The sequence below is a fragment of the Gobius niger genome (genome assembly GCF_951799975.1).
Source record: "Gobius niger genome assembly, chromosome: 15".
NCBI lineage: Eukaryota > Metazoa > Chordata > Actinopteri > Gobiiformes > Gobiidae > Gobius > Gobius niger.
The window spans coordinates 15844569-15860674 of record NC_136866.1 but is presented as its reverse complement, the minus strand read 5'-3'; the positions used below and the strand labels follow the sequence as shown (position 1 = coordinate 15860674).

Sequence of the window (16106 nt, the reverse complement as noted above, 5' to 3'; positions counted from 1 at the left end):
TGTCTACTTGCGATTTAATGAAACTAATTTCATTCCACTATCAGGAAAAATATACAGTACAGGCCTTGAAGTAGGAATAGAAAGTACTAGTACATTCGTAATTACGGTACTTGACTACTTCTACAGATGAGAGCAATATCCGGGCACTTTTGCAGAGTCCCCGCCTTTTGTTGAAAACATCCTCCTTCAGTTCAGGACGGACAAAATCCCTGATCTCGTCTCGTCCTGTGGATAAAATATTCTAAACCAGCATCAGAACCACAGGAAAATGGCCAGTCTTGCTCTCGAACACTGCAGTTCACTGTCTATAGACGATTGGGAACTATTTTTATTCTGAATGTAAATAAGAGCCAGTCTTATCCATTGTTACCATCTGTCAAGGCTCATTATTGGGGAAACAGCTCCACCTGGTGGCCGTGTATCATGCACTTAAAGGAATAGGCCACCGTTTTTACATACTGAGATATGTTCTTACCTAACCTTAGTTGAGTTAATATATACCCGTCTGGTCTTTGTCCGTGCGCTCTGTCACGCAAACGGAGCACATACGCAGCCTCTCCCACATGTCACATAGCTCCAAAAAAGCTCACGATAGAAGCTACCGAGCTCTTCCACGTGTTCCCTTTTTAAATAAAGTTACGTGAAGTGTTTTCATGCGAAGTATATTTACACAGAAATGTAGCATGTCGATTTTATAAGCAGATAAAAAGGGGCACTATATTGTGAGGCGTAATGATACGAGGAGCAAAACGTCCGCGCAGTAACTCCTAAAGACTTCCCCCGCTCACTTCCGTCAACAGAAGCTGCGTGACTTGTAGAGAGCTAGCAGAGAACAGTTGAAGAAGCGTGGATAACTTGTGAACAATGCCTTTTACGTGCATCGCACCGGGCTGTGATGACAAGCAGAAAGTATATAGTGTAGTAATGTTTCACAGATTTACAACTCACCCCGGACGACGACACAGGACTCAGGACCTCTACCATGAGGTAGGAATGCGCAAGCACTTTCCGAAAATATATTTTCTGCTTTCTGCTGTTGTAAAAGGCTCTCTACAAGTCACACAGCTTCTATTGACGGAAGTGAGCGGGGGAAGTCTTTAGGAGTTACTGCACGGACGTTTTGCTCCTCGTATCATTACGCCTCTTTTTATAGTACCCCTTTTTATTTGCTTATAAAATCGACATGCTACATTTCTGTGTAAATATACTTCGCATGAAAACACTTCACGTAACTTTATTTAAATAGGGAACACGTAGAAGAGCTTGGTAGCTTCTATCGTGAGCTTTTTGGAGCTATATGACATGTGGGAGAGGCTGCGTATGTGCTCCGTTTGCGTGACAGAGCGCACGGACAAAGACCAGATGGGGATATATTAACTGGTCTAAGGTTAGGTAAGAACATATCTCAGTATGTAAAAACGGTGGCCTATTCCTTTAAGGACTTTTAAAATCTGTAAATATTCAGCCTGGTGAAACATCTTCAGCATTTGGCCTAATTTATGATTCAAAGAGTCTCAAATTTTCTCCGGTTCAGCTTTACCCAAATCTAAAAGCTTCTCAACTGGAGAGCAACAGTGTAATGCCTCATTTGAAAGCTAAGATCTACAAGAGTAATTCTAACTTTTTTGTCACGTCGTCACCGCGCTTTTGTCACATTTTTGTCACGTATTTGTCACGATTTTTGTCACGTTTTTGTCACGATTTCTTCAAATTTTTTATGATAATCACGTTTTCGTCACTTTTTGTTGCTTTGTGTTGTGTTTTTGTCGTTTTTTTATGCTTTATTTTTTTTAAGCTTTTAGATTTGGGTAAAGCCAGACTGGAGAAAATGTGCTCAGTTCAGGTGGGGTTAAGAGGTTAAAGGTGTTAACTGTCTTCTCTGTGAATCATCTGAAGCGACAGGTCTCTTCCTTTGCCTTTTTGTATTCGACAAATAAAACCATTTTTTTTTTTTTTCAGAAGTAATTTAGAAGTTCTCTACCCATTCGCTTCAATGGGCGAAGGCGTCTGTTTGACCCAAAGGGGGCGCTAACCTGCTCTTTGCTTCCTTCTAAAGCTGTCTGTACCCTCCGCCCCGCAGGAGTGCTTCCAGTTCATCCTGCCCGCGCTGCCCCACGCCATCGACCTGCTGCGGGACGCGGTGGTGCGGGTCAAGGCGGTGGCGGACGGCCTGGAGGAGCTGCCGTCCCCGCCCCCGCCGCTGTCCCCGCCCCCGCGCAGCCCGGCCCCGCCCCCCTCCTCCTCCTCGGGCGTGCCGCTGTCCCCGCCCCGCATGCACACGCAGGACAAGGGCGTGCAGTGCGAGGACGAGGACGAGGACAAGAAGGACAGCGGCGTGGCGTCCACCGAAGACAGCTCGTCCTCCCACATCACCGCCGCCTCCATCGCTGCTAAGGTACGGGGGCCCAGACGGAGACAGGTGCGGGACACGCCATCGTCCATTCGTCCTGTTCAGAGGGGCTGAGGGAGTTTTTAAACACCCCTCTGAATGATTGCTATTCTGTTGTGCTGAAGTCAAGTGGTGGCGCTGTTTTCAACTCAAAAGTTTGGATGTGTAGAAACACTTACAGACACTAGGGAGCTCCTCGTCTTATTTAACCCGGAAAAGGCCAGAATGAAGCGGAGAAAGACACAGCGGGTCAATGAGCTGCTGTGCCGGACGTCACACTTTTGCTTTCAGTCTTCATGTGTTTCACTACAGACGACAGACATCAGACTCAAGTATAGGCTATTTCTGTGTAGGACCAGGGTATTTGTGGATTAAACAAACAACTCAGAGCTTGTAGAAGTCTGGCAACATCTCAGCGTCCTTATGCGCCCCAGGAGGAGAGATGCTCTAACGTCCTCATGTCTCTCCTCAAAGTTTGTTTTGTTCTGTTGAGCAAAAGCATTTCACACAAACAATTCAAACGTCACTCTGTAAAACTTTGATGTATCTGTTTTTATAATGAAATATTAGCCCAAGGTAAAAGATAGACCTTCCACAAGCCTCTGATGTTATTTAAATCCAGAGCATCTTAATTAATGCAAAAGTGTGTGCATTAAGTCGACCAATGAAAATTGTGGTCGACTGAGACCGCATGGACTAATTAGTCGACTACACGACCAACAGGGGGCAGCCATAACAGACACAACAATACTATTTAATCAATATCACATCCATGCCTTTCAGTCACGGACTTTTGTTATTATGGCTGCCATCCCGAGGACCCCAGGCTGGTGTATATCATATCAAACGATGTATCTCCACTGACTGAAATCAAGAAGCTACCTCCAAAAACAGTTCACCCCATGCAGAGCAGATACTTTAAGAAAACCACAACCTTAGCATTTGGTCCTGATAAACTGCCTGGAGAGTTACTGACACCACTTAAAAAGCACAAAGCCTGCCTTGGAGAACATTGTGTGGACATTCGCCACAGCTGCAAAGCTACAGGTCCTACAAACGTCTCCAAGAGAAATCTCTGCACACTCCAAACATCTCGCCTTGGATAAAACATGTGCCAGAGGTCAGAGCTGAACTGTTACTGCAGTTTTTCCTCAGAGGGTTCATACATAGATGTGTTTGTCGTGTGGAGGGTATACTGTACAAGTCATATAAGTCATTAGCCGCGTTAGCATGCTAATGACAGAGGTTCTGTTGACATTATAGTGTAAAAATCACAAAGAATCGTTTTTTGATACCTTTTCAATACGGTCATTTAGTCTGAGGAGTGGAAGCAGATGTTTGGTCATTCCTGCTGTAGCTGGACTCACATCTCTGCCACGCCTTTGCCTTATAAACATAACCACATGCTGGTTTGTTTATACAAACATGTGCAGTTATCTTTGTGATTAATGATTACATACTGATACAAATGCTACAGTCCATCAATTGTCCTTCATTTTCATCCTCAGTAGATATTGTTGCATGTTGTAGTAGAGCATGCATTCATGATAATCCTGTGAATGAAGCGCAGGTCTCAGAGATTAGGCGTGTACGGCGTTGGACGACCAGGTAATGACATTATCAGGGTGCTAAACGTCTTCAAAATGGTGCCCACATTTGTCCCTTCAATTACAAAGCGGAGGTACAGCCTTTATTTACGCTTGGGTAAGGATGTTTTAGGCATTTCCAGTCAGACTTCAGCACAATAACATAGTGATAATTAGAGCGGTCGAAAAACTCCCTGAACCTACGACTTCTACTGCGTGGGGAGATAGAATATGTAGGATTTTTATGTACGTATTTATGAAGGATAAACCAGTCTTGTGTTTGTTATAGAAAATGTTCAAGAAATGCAAAAGATTTACTTAAAGTTCTCGCTTACTATGAACTTAAAGCAAATATGGGGAAAAGTTAACAGTAATTAACATTCAGTGAAAAGGCTGAAATATTGGACTAAAATTACATAAAAAACAATTACTGAAACTATGACTTAAATCACCCCATAGTTTCTTTGATGTCTTAATAACTTAATAATAATGAAAAGAAAAGAGGGGACTAAAAACAACATTTCAGTGTCACAGTATTAAGTATTAATCTGGTCTTGGATGTCCTGCATATTCTATCTTTGCCTGCAGATCCCTGAAAGACATCGTAACAGTCGAGCCGTCATGTCAAACCGGACTTTTAGCCATTGAACTGCATCGATATTGAGAGTCGAACGTAGAAAGGATTCGATTTGGCGCGATAGTGCTGTTCCCGTGTCTATCAGAGGGAACTCTCTGTCATTGAACACGGCTTCACTGGTCTTTCGTCAGGTCCATCACCAGCATGTGACGTCCATCCAACACGGTCCCTCCACTATGGCCGTGGCTCATCCGTTTGCTTGTGTAGCTGTGACCGTGGCATCTTGTTCTTACGATAACGATAACAGCCAAACTCACCTGATATCATCTGAAAACCTTGCAGATATACGGCCATTTCCAATGACTCCAACAGTGACGAGACGTTTATGAGTTTTCGTTGATGAGACGAGGCAAGAATGCTAGAAAGCGTTGGACGTTCACTATCAGGGCTTGGGCCGTCCCGCACGCTGCGCCCTGTCCCTCTCTCTCTCCTTTTCAGGTCTGAGCGAGCGGCTAACAGTGATGTCATGGGGACTTTGTCTTTTCTCAGGACAAAGTGTTTTTTCCCCCCATTCAATACTGTAGTGGAGGGAACGCAGAAACCATGTTGATGAATGAAGGTCCCTCCAGGATTTCCAGGCCGCCGCTTTTCCATACTGAGATATGTTCTTACCTGAGCCTAGACGAGTTGATGCGTACCTGTCTGGTCTTTGTGCGTGCGCTCAGTCAGGAAAAACGACCAAAGATGTTGTTAGTATTTGGCCTCTCCCAGCATATTCCTATAGCTCCAAACGGGGTGAAGTTACAAGCGACCGAGCTCTTCCACGGGCTCAAAGACCAGACAGGTACGGATCAACTTGTCACGGTCAGGTAAGAACATATCTCAGTATGTGAAAACAGTGGCCTGTTCCTCTAATGACTAAAATAAACAGACATTCGTCTCCTAGGTCTGTTCTCCAGAGTAACCGACAGGTGCCTGTTTGCTCCTCCCACTGTCCAGAGGAGGATCACGCGGCTCTGTTTTTAGATGACAACAATTTAAAACAACACCCGTTTTCAGTTTTGTCTTATTCCCCAGAGCCCCTTTCTTTGGTTCAAACTGATGTAAAATGCAAGGGGAAGTTTGATTATGTTGATGTAAAAATAAAATGATGCGAAATCAGGCATTTTAGGCTGCAAAATCCTGGAGGGACTGCTCAAAGCAACGATCAAAGGATGAGGAGAGAGGCCACTGTAAGGAAAAGCCCTGTCCACAATGAGGAGATACATTATTTGTTGAAATAAGAGGGCGGCCAAAAACAACACTGCTATGATGGCTTTTATTAAGAATTCAGTCATTCATCATTTTTATTTGAGCAGCTTCACAGTGTGCAACAGACAGTAAAAAAGTAAGAAAAGCAGATTTAGCTGATAAGCGCCTTCCCCCGTCCACATTGACATCTTCACAAACAGATCCGAGAGAACAGATCTTGACCATAGTTTTGTTCACAATGACATCCATATAGTTGCACTTTCAGATCAGTAAGTAAAGCAGTGCAGTTTTCAGATGCCATGTGTTTTTCATCTGTGCCTTCTCAGTGCATCATGTGTTGTCATCTTCCATGTCTCCACGCATGTCCACTCATTGCACGTCTGCAGCCTGGACCGGGTCGTGCGTTTGCAGGTAAGACTTCATTTTCATACCACTTCTATCATAAAGTCTATGGGGTAAATGTGACGCGTTGGTTGTTGTAACTGACACCTTCTTTCTGTGTAAGCATAAGAAATACCAGGGTTGGACAAATCATGACTGCTTTTGATATCAAAGATCGGGAATGTGAGACTTGTGCGTGTCCCCAGATATGAAGTAAATACTGTATGAAGTACTGTATGAAGTACTGTATGAAGTACTGTATGAAGTAAGTTCACATTAGTTATTATGTGAGTGATTTGGGCGATGTCAGGGATTATGGGACTTTTGAGACTAAGCAACATTCAGGCTACTATTGCAATATCGATCCCAGACTGATACAACTGTGTGTTACATGTAACCAGTGGTTCTCAACTGGTGGGTCAGGACCCAATGTGGGTCGCAGAACCGTTTTCAGTGGGTCGCAATATTTATGTACAGAAAAGGTATTGAATCACGTTTTAACACGTTGAGTGCCGCGCTGTTTTGGGGATTAAGCTGTAGAGTGCCAACAATCTAGACCATTTTTCATGGTCTTTGTCGCACCACAGCATATTCTATATTATAGCCCTGGACACAGAGCTACAATATAGGCTCGTTTGAAAGATGAGAATCAAAGCTCTCCGTAGATGAAAATGATTTAATTCTACGTACCTCGGTTCCTGGGAAATCTAAGCTAAACAGAGGCTAGTTTTCATCAAAACCACTGATTTTTCTAGTTTCGGAGATAATGCGTCTAATTGTTATATTGATTTATTTGCTATTAAAAAAACATTTTGCAGGATGTACAAGTTGTTTATGATTGGCCCTTCATTAATCACAACTGCTCCCAATTGTCCAATAAAAAAGCTCATGTTGATTCCAGTAGTAGTAGCAGTGAACCCAAAACATGTATAACAGGCTAGATCTTCAAACTAGCCGATCCTTTGCCGAGACCAGGGCTTTCATTGGTTGACACATTCCACTGGTCGTGCGGGTCATTAAAGCACATCCCTGGTATTTCCTCTACGTCCCCTTCTAAATGTCTGTGCGTGTCGGGTTCTGGCGTTTACGTGTGCGTGTGGTGTCTGTGTGTGTCATGTGCTCCAGATTCCAGACTCCATCATCTCGCGGGGTGTGCAGGTCCTGCCCCGGGACACGGCCTCACTGAGCACCACGCCGTCCGAATCGCCCCGCGCTCAGGCCACGTCGCGCCTCTCTACCGCCTCCTGTCCCACGCCTAAAGTAAGTACAGCTGCACCCCCTCACACATGCTCATGTCTGCGTTACAAGTGGGAAAGCACTGCAGTTATGAATTTGAGAATCCATGCGTGCATGGGACAGCAGGCAGGTGGCAGCAGAGGCTCGGGTTGCCATAGAAACCGAAAGATGGATTATGTTTGGTTGGAAATATTATTGAGGCCAGAGTCAAGGCTGATTTTTCTGATTTTTTTTTACCACATTTTTATTTCCAATACATTTATTAACATTTTGTATGGCCACACGTTCACACAAACCTCCACAGAGCTCTCCTGGGCTTTCACTTCTCTGTCTGTACAACTCTGACTATCTATGTCCGTCCTGTTTTCAGTCATACCTGTTTTATAAATGTGAAATACCATGTCTGCCATATTCTGTCAGTCCAAATTGACTTCTTTTCTGTCCAATTCTTTGTAACTTTAAAGGGGCTGTACTCGTTTTTATCCATGAAATTAACCCTAAGCCTTTTCAAAGTGATATCAAGAAGAGTCAAACATTCATTCTCCCAGACATCAGTGCAAAGAATGTTTTAGACCTGCACTTGTATGACACTAAGTAATAATAATAATAATAATAATACTACATCAAACTTGTATAGCTTTTTTGGACACTCAAAGACGCTTTACATGGGGGACAAAGCTTTATGTTTAATTGTACTTATTGGCAGGGCCGTAACAATGAAGTGGACTAACTGGGCATTTGTCTGGAGGCCCAAAATTGCAGGGGGCCTCAAAAAATATGCATTGTTCTCCCCTAAAAAAGTACAAATGACATGTTTTTGGCAACAGCATGGTATTTATTGTCGAAAATACACCAGAAGGAAACACTTTGGGTACAGCCGCTTTAATATCACTTTTCTGTGTTTCACTGCATATAATTTGTGAAAACCTAACCTTACGGATGATTTTTACTCTACATTTGCAGGTTTTTTCTTGTTCTTTCTGCCCTCTTCTCGTTGTCTTAATGTGGATGGGACAGTGGGCAGGTGTCTGCAAATATTTGAGTTGTCACAGAAACCGATTGATTCCTGTTCAAGCAGAACCAAGTAACTCATGCCCCTGGAGGCCATAAGCGCAGCTGCAGCTGTCGTAGCATGATACATTTTTTTACTCATTAATTGTCCGTGAGGGTAAATACTACGCTGACAGAAAAGACAAAGGGAGAGAGGGATATTGTACATTGTGCCACAACTCAATGACACAATGGAGATATTTTTTTCGCTCAAACTTGGCTGTAAACACTGCTAAAGTGGCGCTAGCCCACAGCTAGCTTGGCCCATTAGCCTGTTAGCTTCTTCTTCGTGATTCTGTTAGTGTGCATTGGCAGGGAAGTTATAAGGGTGGTTTTCTGGCCATCATCCCATTAACACTTATACTACCCTCAGAGGGACTACGGAAATTATTTATTAAGGTAAACAAGTTACTTAGTTCTTCTTTAAAAGATCATAAAAAATGCCTTTAGCTCTCTGAGCCTGTTCCTACAATCCTTCGGCCAACTTCTTACCAGACCTCCCCATACAAATAAATGGTGAAGTCAGGCCCTATATTAAAGTACGGAGAGTTATGACATGTCGGTTTCATGATATTTATATCATTTCTATGATTTTTCCTACATTCCCATATTATAAGATGATGTTTAGTGAGCATTGGATGTGTACTGTGAACTTTACAGAACAGGATTTAGCATTTAACTCAGAGGCCTCTTTTAGATGCTAATTCTTATCCAAAGTGAAAGCTCAAAAGGTCTGTACATTCATTAACGATTTTTAACGTTTTTACCTCGTCTAAATGTGGTTGATGAGTTAACAACAGCTGAAAACATCTATATCGTTCATAATTTGCAAAATTAGCTGAAGGCTAACAGCTATAGGAAAATACATTGAGCAGGCTAACGGACTCTGAAAAGTTTCCCTGAGTAGCCGACTTGCTAGCTGTCCGCATCCGTTACAAACGCCACTTCTCCTTTTTATTTCTATGGCGTATTGTGAAAAGATTTTTGACTTATACTAGGAAGAAATGGAATAGTGTAACAACATTTCCTGAAAATTCTCTCCTCATAATGTGCAGTCTGCGGTGCTCGCTCCATCTGTGGTGTTATCTGTTCCCCCCACTCTCTCACACATATTCCCAAATCTGGGCTTTTACACGCCGAAAAACTTCGCACGCGCCTTATGTGTGACCAACCGAACATAATTAGGACATAGGGGAGCTTCAAAGCTGTTTCTGCTTAATGTGTATTTTGTGATAATGGAGAGTCGTGTAGGAGTGATTCATGGAGGTTTCTGAGTCGTCCTCCTGGCAGTTCGTTTAGCATGTGCTTTTCCAGTTTGAATTAGAGCACATGCAGTTCACTTAAAAACACATCATTTTCCTATGAGGTATTACCAAGGTCTCATACAAATGAAGAAATGTCCCAGGATTACGCAGTGGACAACGAATAGTGTTAATTGGAAATAAAGTACAGAACGGGCAGCACGTGTAGACTTGGCCTGTTCTTACTTTAAATCAAAGTTGTTGACATTACATATCGCTTTTATTTAACACCATTAGCTCTGAGAAAAAAGGAAAAAAAAAACTCCTACCTCAATGAATTGAAGTTTTCTTCAGGTATGCTCTGGGTATGGTGTAAAGAAATGCATGGATCAGAACATCACTCCAGGTGTGTCTCTGATGAGGATGTAACATAACTTGGTTAAAAGCTCAAAAAGTTGTATTTGTCTAGTAAATGCAGAGCCTAATATAAGCTAAGATACATTATTCATCTGTTTTAAATAAAATAAAGTAAACTATATTACTACCATTGAACCAATGTTATTATTAAGTCAATCCATTACAATTTCCCTGAATCTGCCAGTGAAACAAGTCATTTTTGTGCTTGAATTAAGAAATAAAAAAAGCATCTCATTGCACCTAAATTCATAATAAATTAGAAATATATGGAGTGAATGTACAATTGTCTCATGTAAAGGGCTTTGTGACTATGGGCCAGATCTTGTGACTGGCGCAGTCCGTGCGCAACTCTAAACGCAACGAGGTACACGCGCGATCTTGCATGTGGCGCAGGTTTTGCGCTAAAGGCCACTAGGAGAGGGCGTTATTTAAAAAAGAGAGGTCGACTGAGGCGTGGTTCATTACAAGCAGCACTCGCGCTACTCTTCTACGGAAACCGTCACATTATGTTCACATTACTCTTTACATCGCGCTGCCTTGTCTTCTTCCTTAGAATCGACGTCGAATTGAAAACAAAAGCAAAATTGCCTTGAAAAGTCTGCTTGAGCGTAGGTTATACGCACGGGCCTACTTTGATACAGTAGATCAACGCGCACACTCCTAACACCAAAACAACAACAGTTTTCCATAAATAAACCACACATGCCTTTAAGTGCCACAACACCAGGTCTAATCTGTGTTTCAAGGACTGTGTTTCTATCGTGTGTCAGTGTTTACCTACTGATGATGCTCCTTGTGTAGCCACAGCTCAGTCCAAAAGAAAGAAGCGCATTTTACAGGGTGCATTGCAACTTTTTTTTTCCAGTTCAACCACTCCAAGAATCCTGCAGCTGTAGTGCAAATGTTCTAATACGCTACAGTTTTCGTGCAACTGCTGTATTACTCTGCAACTCCTGCACAGCCAATATGACAGTTTCTGATCAATTAAATCCTTTACATTTCGTAACTTTGCGCATTCGAACGGTGTCCAGCGCGAGGCTGCTGCCTCTCTTTCCCCGCCCGCTCATCTTGGATCTGCAGCGAGGGACAGTTTTATTTCTTTAATCTTTATTAAACATTGCGCGCTGCATCATGCATGTTACGCGTTTATAGGAGAACCCCCCCTCGCAAACCACCGCCTTCCGCAGGTCTGGGGAAAGCATGGGGAGGGGGCGGCACCACAACATCGCAATGCGAGTCTGTCCACCCCCCCTGTCCTGCCCACTTTTTGCGCCAGGTATGACACTGAAGATTGCAAGGAGCACCACCCGTCTGCGTACTCGTCTTCTCTACAGCCTGCGCTATGAACCACAAGATCTGGCCCTGTGTCTATAAATAAAGATCTTCTTCTTCTTCTTCTTCTTCTATATATAACAAATAATAAATAAAATATATAATTTCCCCATTCATTGTAAGTGGAAAAAAACAAAATCACAATGTATCCTGTTTTCTGACTTTAAGCAGTGTGTAATGACACTGATTAAAATTTAGTTTGGTCATTTGTAATACACCAGATTGCACTTGAAATGCATTATATTTTTTTTCTAAAATTAGCTTGTTATGTTGCTGTAAAATGTGATATCCCGGGGCATCGGTGTCCGAAGTATTTCAAGAACTTAAATCAATATGCCCCTTAAAACATGCTTGCGAAAGATGCCGTCTCCCGTCTCCTCTGCTGCCTTTAGGACACTGTCTGTATGAGCGGCGCTGCCTTTTGAGCAGCGTTATTTCCCAGGTGTAAACAACAACAATATGAACACGACTACTGGCATATTCTTATTACCCAGTGTCTGAGGCAAAGCCCATCTGGCCGCACGCTTCATTAACTCTTTGTGTTATGTAAGTGCGCTAGATGCTCAGACAAGTGGAAGCTGCCTGTTTCTCCTCAAAGTGACGAAATACACGGGGACATTAAAAAGCGACCTATGCTAGCCCACAACTGTGGCTTTTCTACTGCATGTTGTTCTGAAAACTATTTGGAAGAGGCTAAACGTATAAGTTGTGAAACCAAGGTTATTTATGTGAATCACAGGCTTCAAATGCTTAGATGTTTAGACTAAAATCAGCGCATGGTTTTGGCCAAAAGAACTCCCCCGCAGACTGAGAGGGCAGGCATTAGCTGTCCAGGGGGCAGTGATAGGATGTAGTGACCAGTAAGGGGGTGATTTATGGACACTGTAGAATCAGCTGACTACAGGCAGGCAGATCAATCACATCCAGCCTGTGCAGCACTTTGTGTCCGCCGTGGAGGGTGAGGGAACGAGGGGAGTGGAATGTCGCTGAGGCGCGTGGCCGCAGCTATCACTATAAAGCTTTATAGGGGACATGTCATGGAGAAATCAACATTCTTGAGCTTGCTTTAACATTTTTCCTTCCTGAGAAGCATATTTGGAGTAGTATTTTTGCTCGGTTCAGTTTTGAATAATGTCGTTCAATCACTTCATTTGTGGGAGGCACGGTGGCACAGCTAGAAGGTCCCGGGTTCGATTCCCACCTGGACGGGGCCTTTCTGTGTGGAGTTTGCATGTTCTCCCCGTGTCTGCGTAGGTTTCCTCCGGGTACTCCGGTTTCCCCTACCACTAAAAACATGTACAAAAGATTCCCCTCTGAAAAAGAGATTCTTAATCTCAGTGGGACTATCCTGGTTAAATAAAGGTCAATAAATAAAAATAATTTGTCATTCCTTCTCCTGCTGAAGTGCTCCGATGTACTTTCTGTATTAAATACTGCGTCATATATACAGCAAAAAGTCGTCATGCACATATTCAAATAACCCTTGCTGAATGCTTTCTGAGCAGTTCTGCGCTCAAAGTGGGTCGTTTACTAAGACAGGTGCTAAATAGCGAGTGCAACCTGTATAATAGCGTATACTGTATCTATTTGTGGGCATTTGCAGCAATTTTTCCCATTTGAATTTGTGTGTATTACATTTAAGTGTTCAGAGGACACTAAAGTTTAACCTCAAAGGTCTGTACATTCATTAATGATTTTTAACTAAGCTTAGACCTAAATGTGGTCGATGGGTTGTCATCATCTTTGAAAACATCTGGATCGTTCATAATTTGCGATGACTGATGGCCAATGCTAATGGCTATAGGGAAAATACATTGAGCAGGCTAACGGACGCTGAAAAGTCTTCAGGACAAGCCGACTTGCTAACTGTCCACATACGTTAGGATTAAACGCCTTTTTATTTCTATGTTTCAAGGAGGATTCACACCAACCCGACGCACTGTGGCTGTTTGGGGGGACAGGGCGACTATTTGTCTGCTCAGGTTACCTCTCGTCTGCCCCAGTCAACATCTACACTGAAGCGTCCTGAACCCCAGACTCAATAGCTGCACCGTGCATGTGCATATAATGTCTGTAGTGGGATAAATGTCTGTTTGGGATAAAGCTAAATTTGGAGAGTTTATGAACTGAAAAACACAGTAGAAAAGCTCTCCTTCTAATATCCAGCTGATTCGCTGACCAGCCGGTGACACTAGACCAATCACAGCGCTCCTAATGAGCAACGAGAGACGGCAATTTGACAAATGCAATTGCAAACCGGCTTCACCGTCTTCCACTGACCGCAGTCTATGACTGATGGTGCTTTTCACACCAAACACACGTGTCCCGATGTCGGCCAAAACCAACCCAATCACTCCCGACTGGCGATTATCGGGTTGGTGTGGAAGGCCCTCAATTTCAGCCTAGCCCAGGCACTTTTGCACAGACAAGATACCCAAAGATAATCACCAAGCTAGAGCTACCTACAGTGACTAACCAAATAGACTGATGTACGTATGTAATGTTCAGCTTAAACTAGACTAGTGAACAACCAACCCAGCTCAACTAGTCACAACCCTACCGGAAAAAATAAAACAAAGGCTAACGGGAGTTAGCTTAATGTCTAATGGAAACAAACAGCCAACGCCCTCAGAGTTACACCTTTACCAAAATCACAGAAAACTTTTCCGACAGTGCACATATACAGTCACTACATCTGTCAATTTCAACACAAAATACTTCAATCAGATTTTAATTTTCCTCCACAAAAGAAAATGCCTTGAGGCCCAGTTTGATGAGTTGCGTTTGTGCCGTACGTGTTGCTGTGCTCCATAAAAGATGATTGAAAGTGTGGCTGAATGGTGAGAATGAGTCAGAGAAAGAGAGCGAGAGATGGAGGGATAATGAGGAGGAGAGAGGAGACGGATATAAACGAAGTACAGGCTGGGAATAGGGAAATAGAGCTTCGTCATGGCAGCGAGGCTCTGAGTACTAAGGCCTGCGTATTCATGGATACACTTTTTATCCAAGTAGTTGTAAGAAATAAATGCATAAAAGGGGTTAAAATTGTTTCTTCCTGTATATTCGGCAACAAAGGCTGAATAATGGATGGGTTATATGTAAGTCTGTATGTAGGTCTTGTTCGCCCTGTCGGTACTTATTTTCCCGATAATGACCAGCGTTCTATACATTATCCCGCTTATTATACGGCCATTTGCCAACTGAACACACACAACATAAACTTCGTACGCTTTTATGAAGGCCGAAAGGTTTATTTAATGACATCCGTGACAAATAGTTCCCAAAAGTTTGCGCGTTGCGCTGCAGCGTTTGGCTAGGCTAGAAGCAGCAAGGCTAGCAGCTAGCCTAGCTACTTAGTTGAAGGCGCAGTTGGAGGAATGGTGGTGAATCTTTGGGTAAATTGAAAGTCAGACTCACGCTAACTTCACGAGCAATTCCCCCAACTTCTCTCTCAGTGACGGGGACAGAGAGAGTGTCCGCTACTACGTACGCGCGGAGTGATATGAAAGCACGAACTCCGTTGCCATGGGCAGCGGTCATTATTTTTTTCAGAGGTCCTTTATCAGAAAATAATGACCAGTAGAACGTTGGGAAATCCCATTCAAATCAACGGAGCGTTCTACTTACATTGTGAAGAGCCGTATAATAAATGGTTTTATTCAGTTGGAAAATTTGATATCCCAAAAAATAATAATCTGAGTGGATTTTGGATATATTCGTTTTTTAATGTTATTACTAAATTGATCTGTAATAAAGTATTTTGCCTTGTTTGGGGGGATTTAAAGCTCAATAAATCAGGCTAGGGCTGTCAAATGTTGGCTGTAGGTTATGATTTAAGTGTGAATGTCAGCGCCATTGTGAGAAAAAATCGATCGAGAGCCAGTGCTAAAATTAAACACCTTATTGTGAAGATTAGCCAATGGTGTGCGTCCAAGTGCACTTGTAGGCTACATGTTAACACACTGAGGCCGCGCTGTTTTGGGGATTTAGCTGTAGAGTGCCAACAATCCAGACCATTTTTCATGATATTTGTAGCACCATATTCTATGTTATTGCCATGGACACATGCTATGGCTCGTTTGAAAGGTGAGACTCTAAGCTCTCCGTAGGTTAAAACCGTTCCTAAGGAATCCTAATGTAGCAGAGTGGAGGTTACTATAAAATAAATAAAATAAATATGTTGCCACAACGCCACCCAGTATAAGGCACACAAGTTCGTTAAAAAGGACCGGGCAGAGGCAAATGATTTACAAAAGACTGTTTGTTTTATTACACCAGTTAAGTTTGGTTTCTTAAAAAGTTCATGTTGTTGTTTCGTTCTTTAAAAGCTGAATCCAGGACGTTCAGAGGAGAGCAAGTGGACAGACATACAGGCAGGGGAGGCATGATGGTGCTGCAAAGACCCTGCAATTACATTTAACATGAGTACATGAATACATTTTACAGCTGACAAAAACAAAACAAAGATCCTACCAGGTAGCGAAAGCGAAGCGAGACACCCTACGAGCCCGCAGACCCCGGACCACGTCCAGCTATACGGCACCACTCGGACCGGCATCAGTGCAGCGCTATGTGAACAGCAGGAACTTAGACCATGCACCCGCATGACAAGACACAAACTGCGAAGAACACGCTTACCATCAAGG

The 16106-nt window shown here is 43.0% G+C and overlaps 1 protein-coding gene across 11 annotated transcripts in view; it reads left to right on the top strand.

The window, feature by feature from the left end:
* The window catches only part of gphnb (gephyrin b), a 114697-nt gene that overhangs the window by 65389 nt on the left and 33202 nt on the right, over positions 1-16106 (top strand). For 6 of the 11 annotated variants that reach the window (XM_079572699.1, XM_079572695.1, XM_079572697.1 and 3 more), the window contains exons 7-8: positions 2081-2419; positions 7310-7444. In XM_079572699.1, the coding sequence (XP_079428825.1) occupies positions 2081-2419; positions 7310-7444 (474 nt within the window). The remainder of the gene's footprint in view (positions 1-2080; positions 2420-7309; positions 7445-16106) is intronic. The other 5 variants (XM_079572691.1, XM_079572690.1, XM_079572698.1 and 2 more) reach the window with 1 other exon arrangement.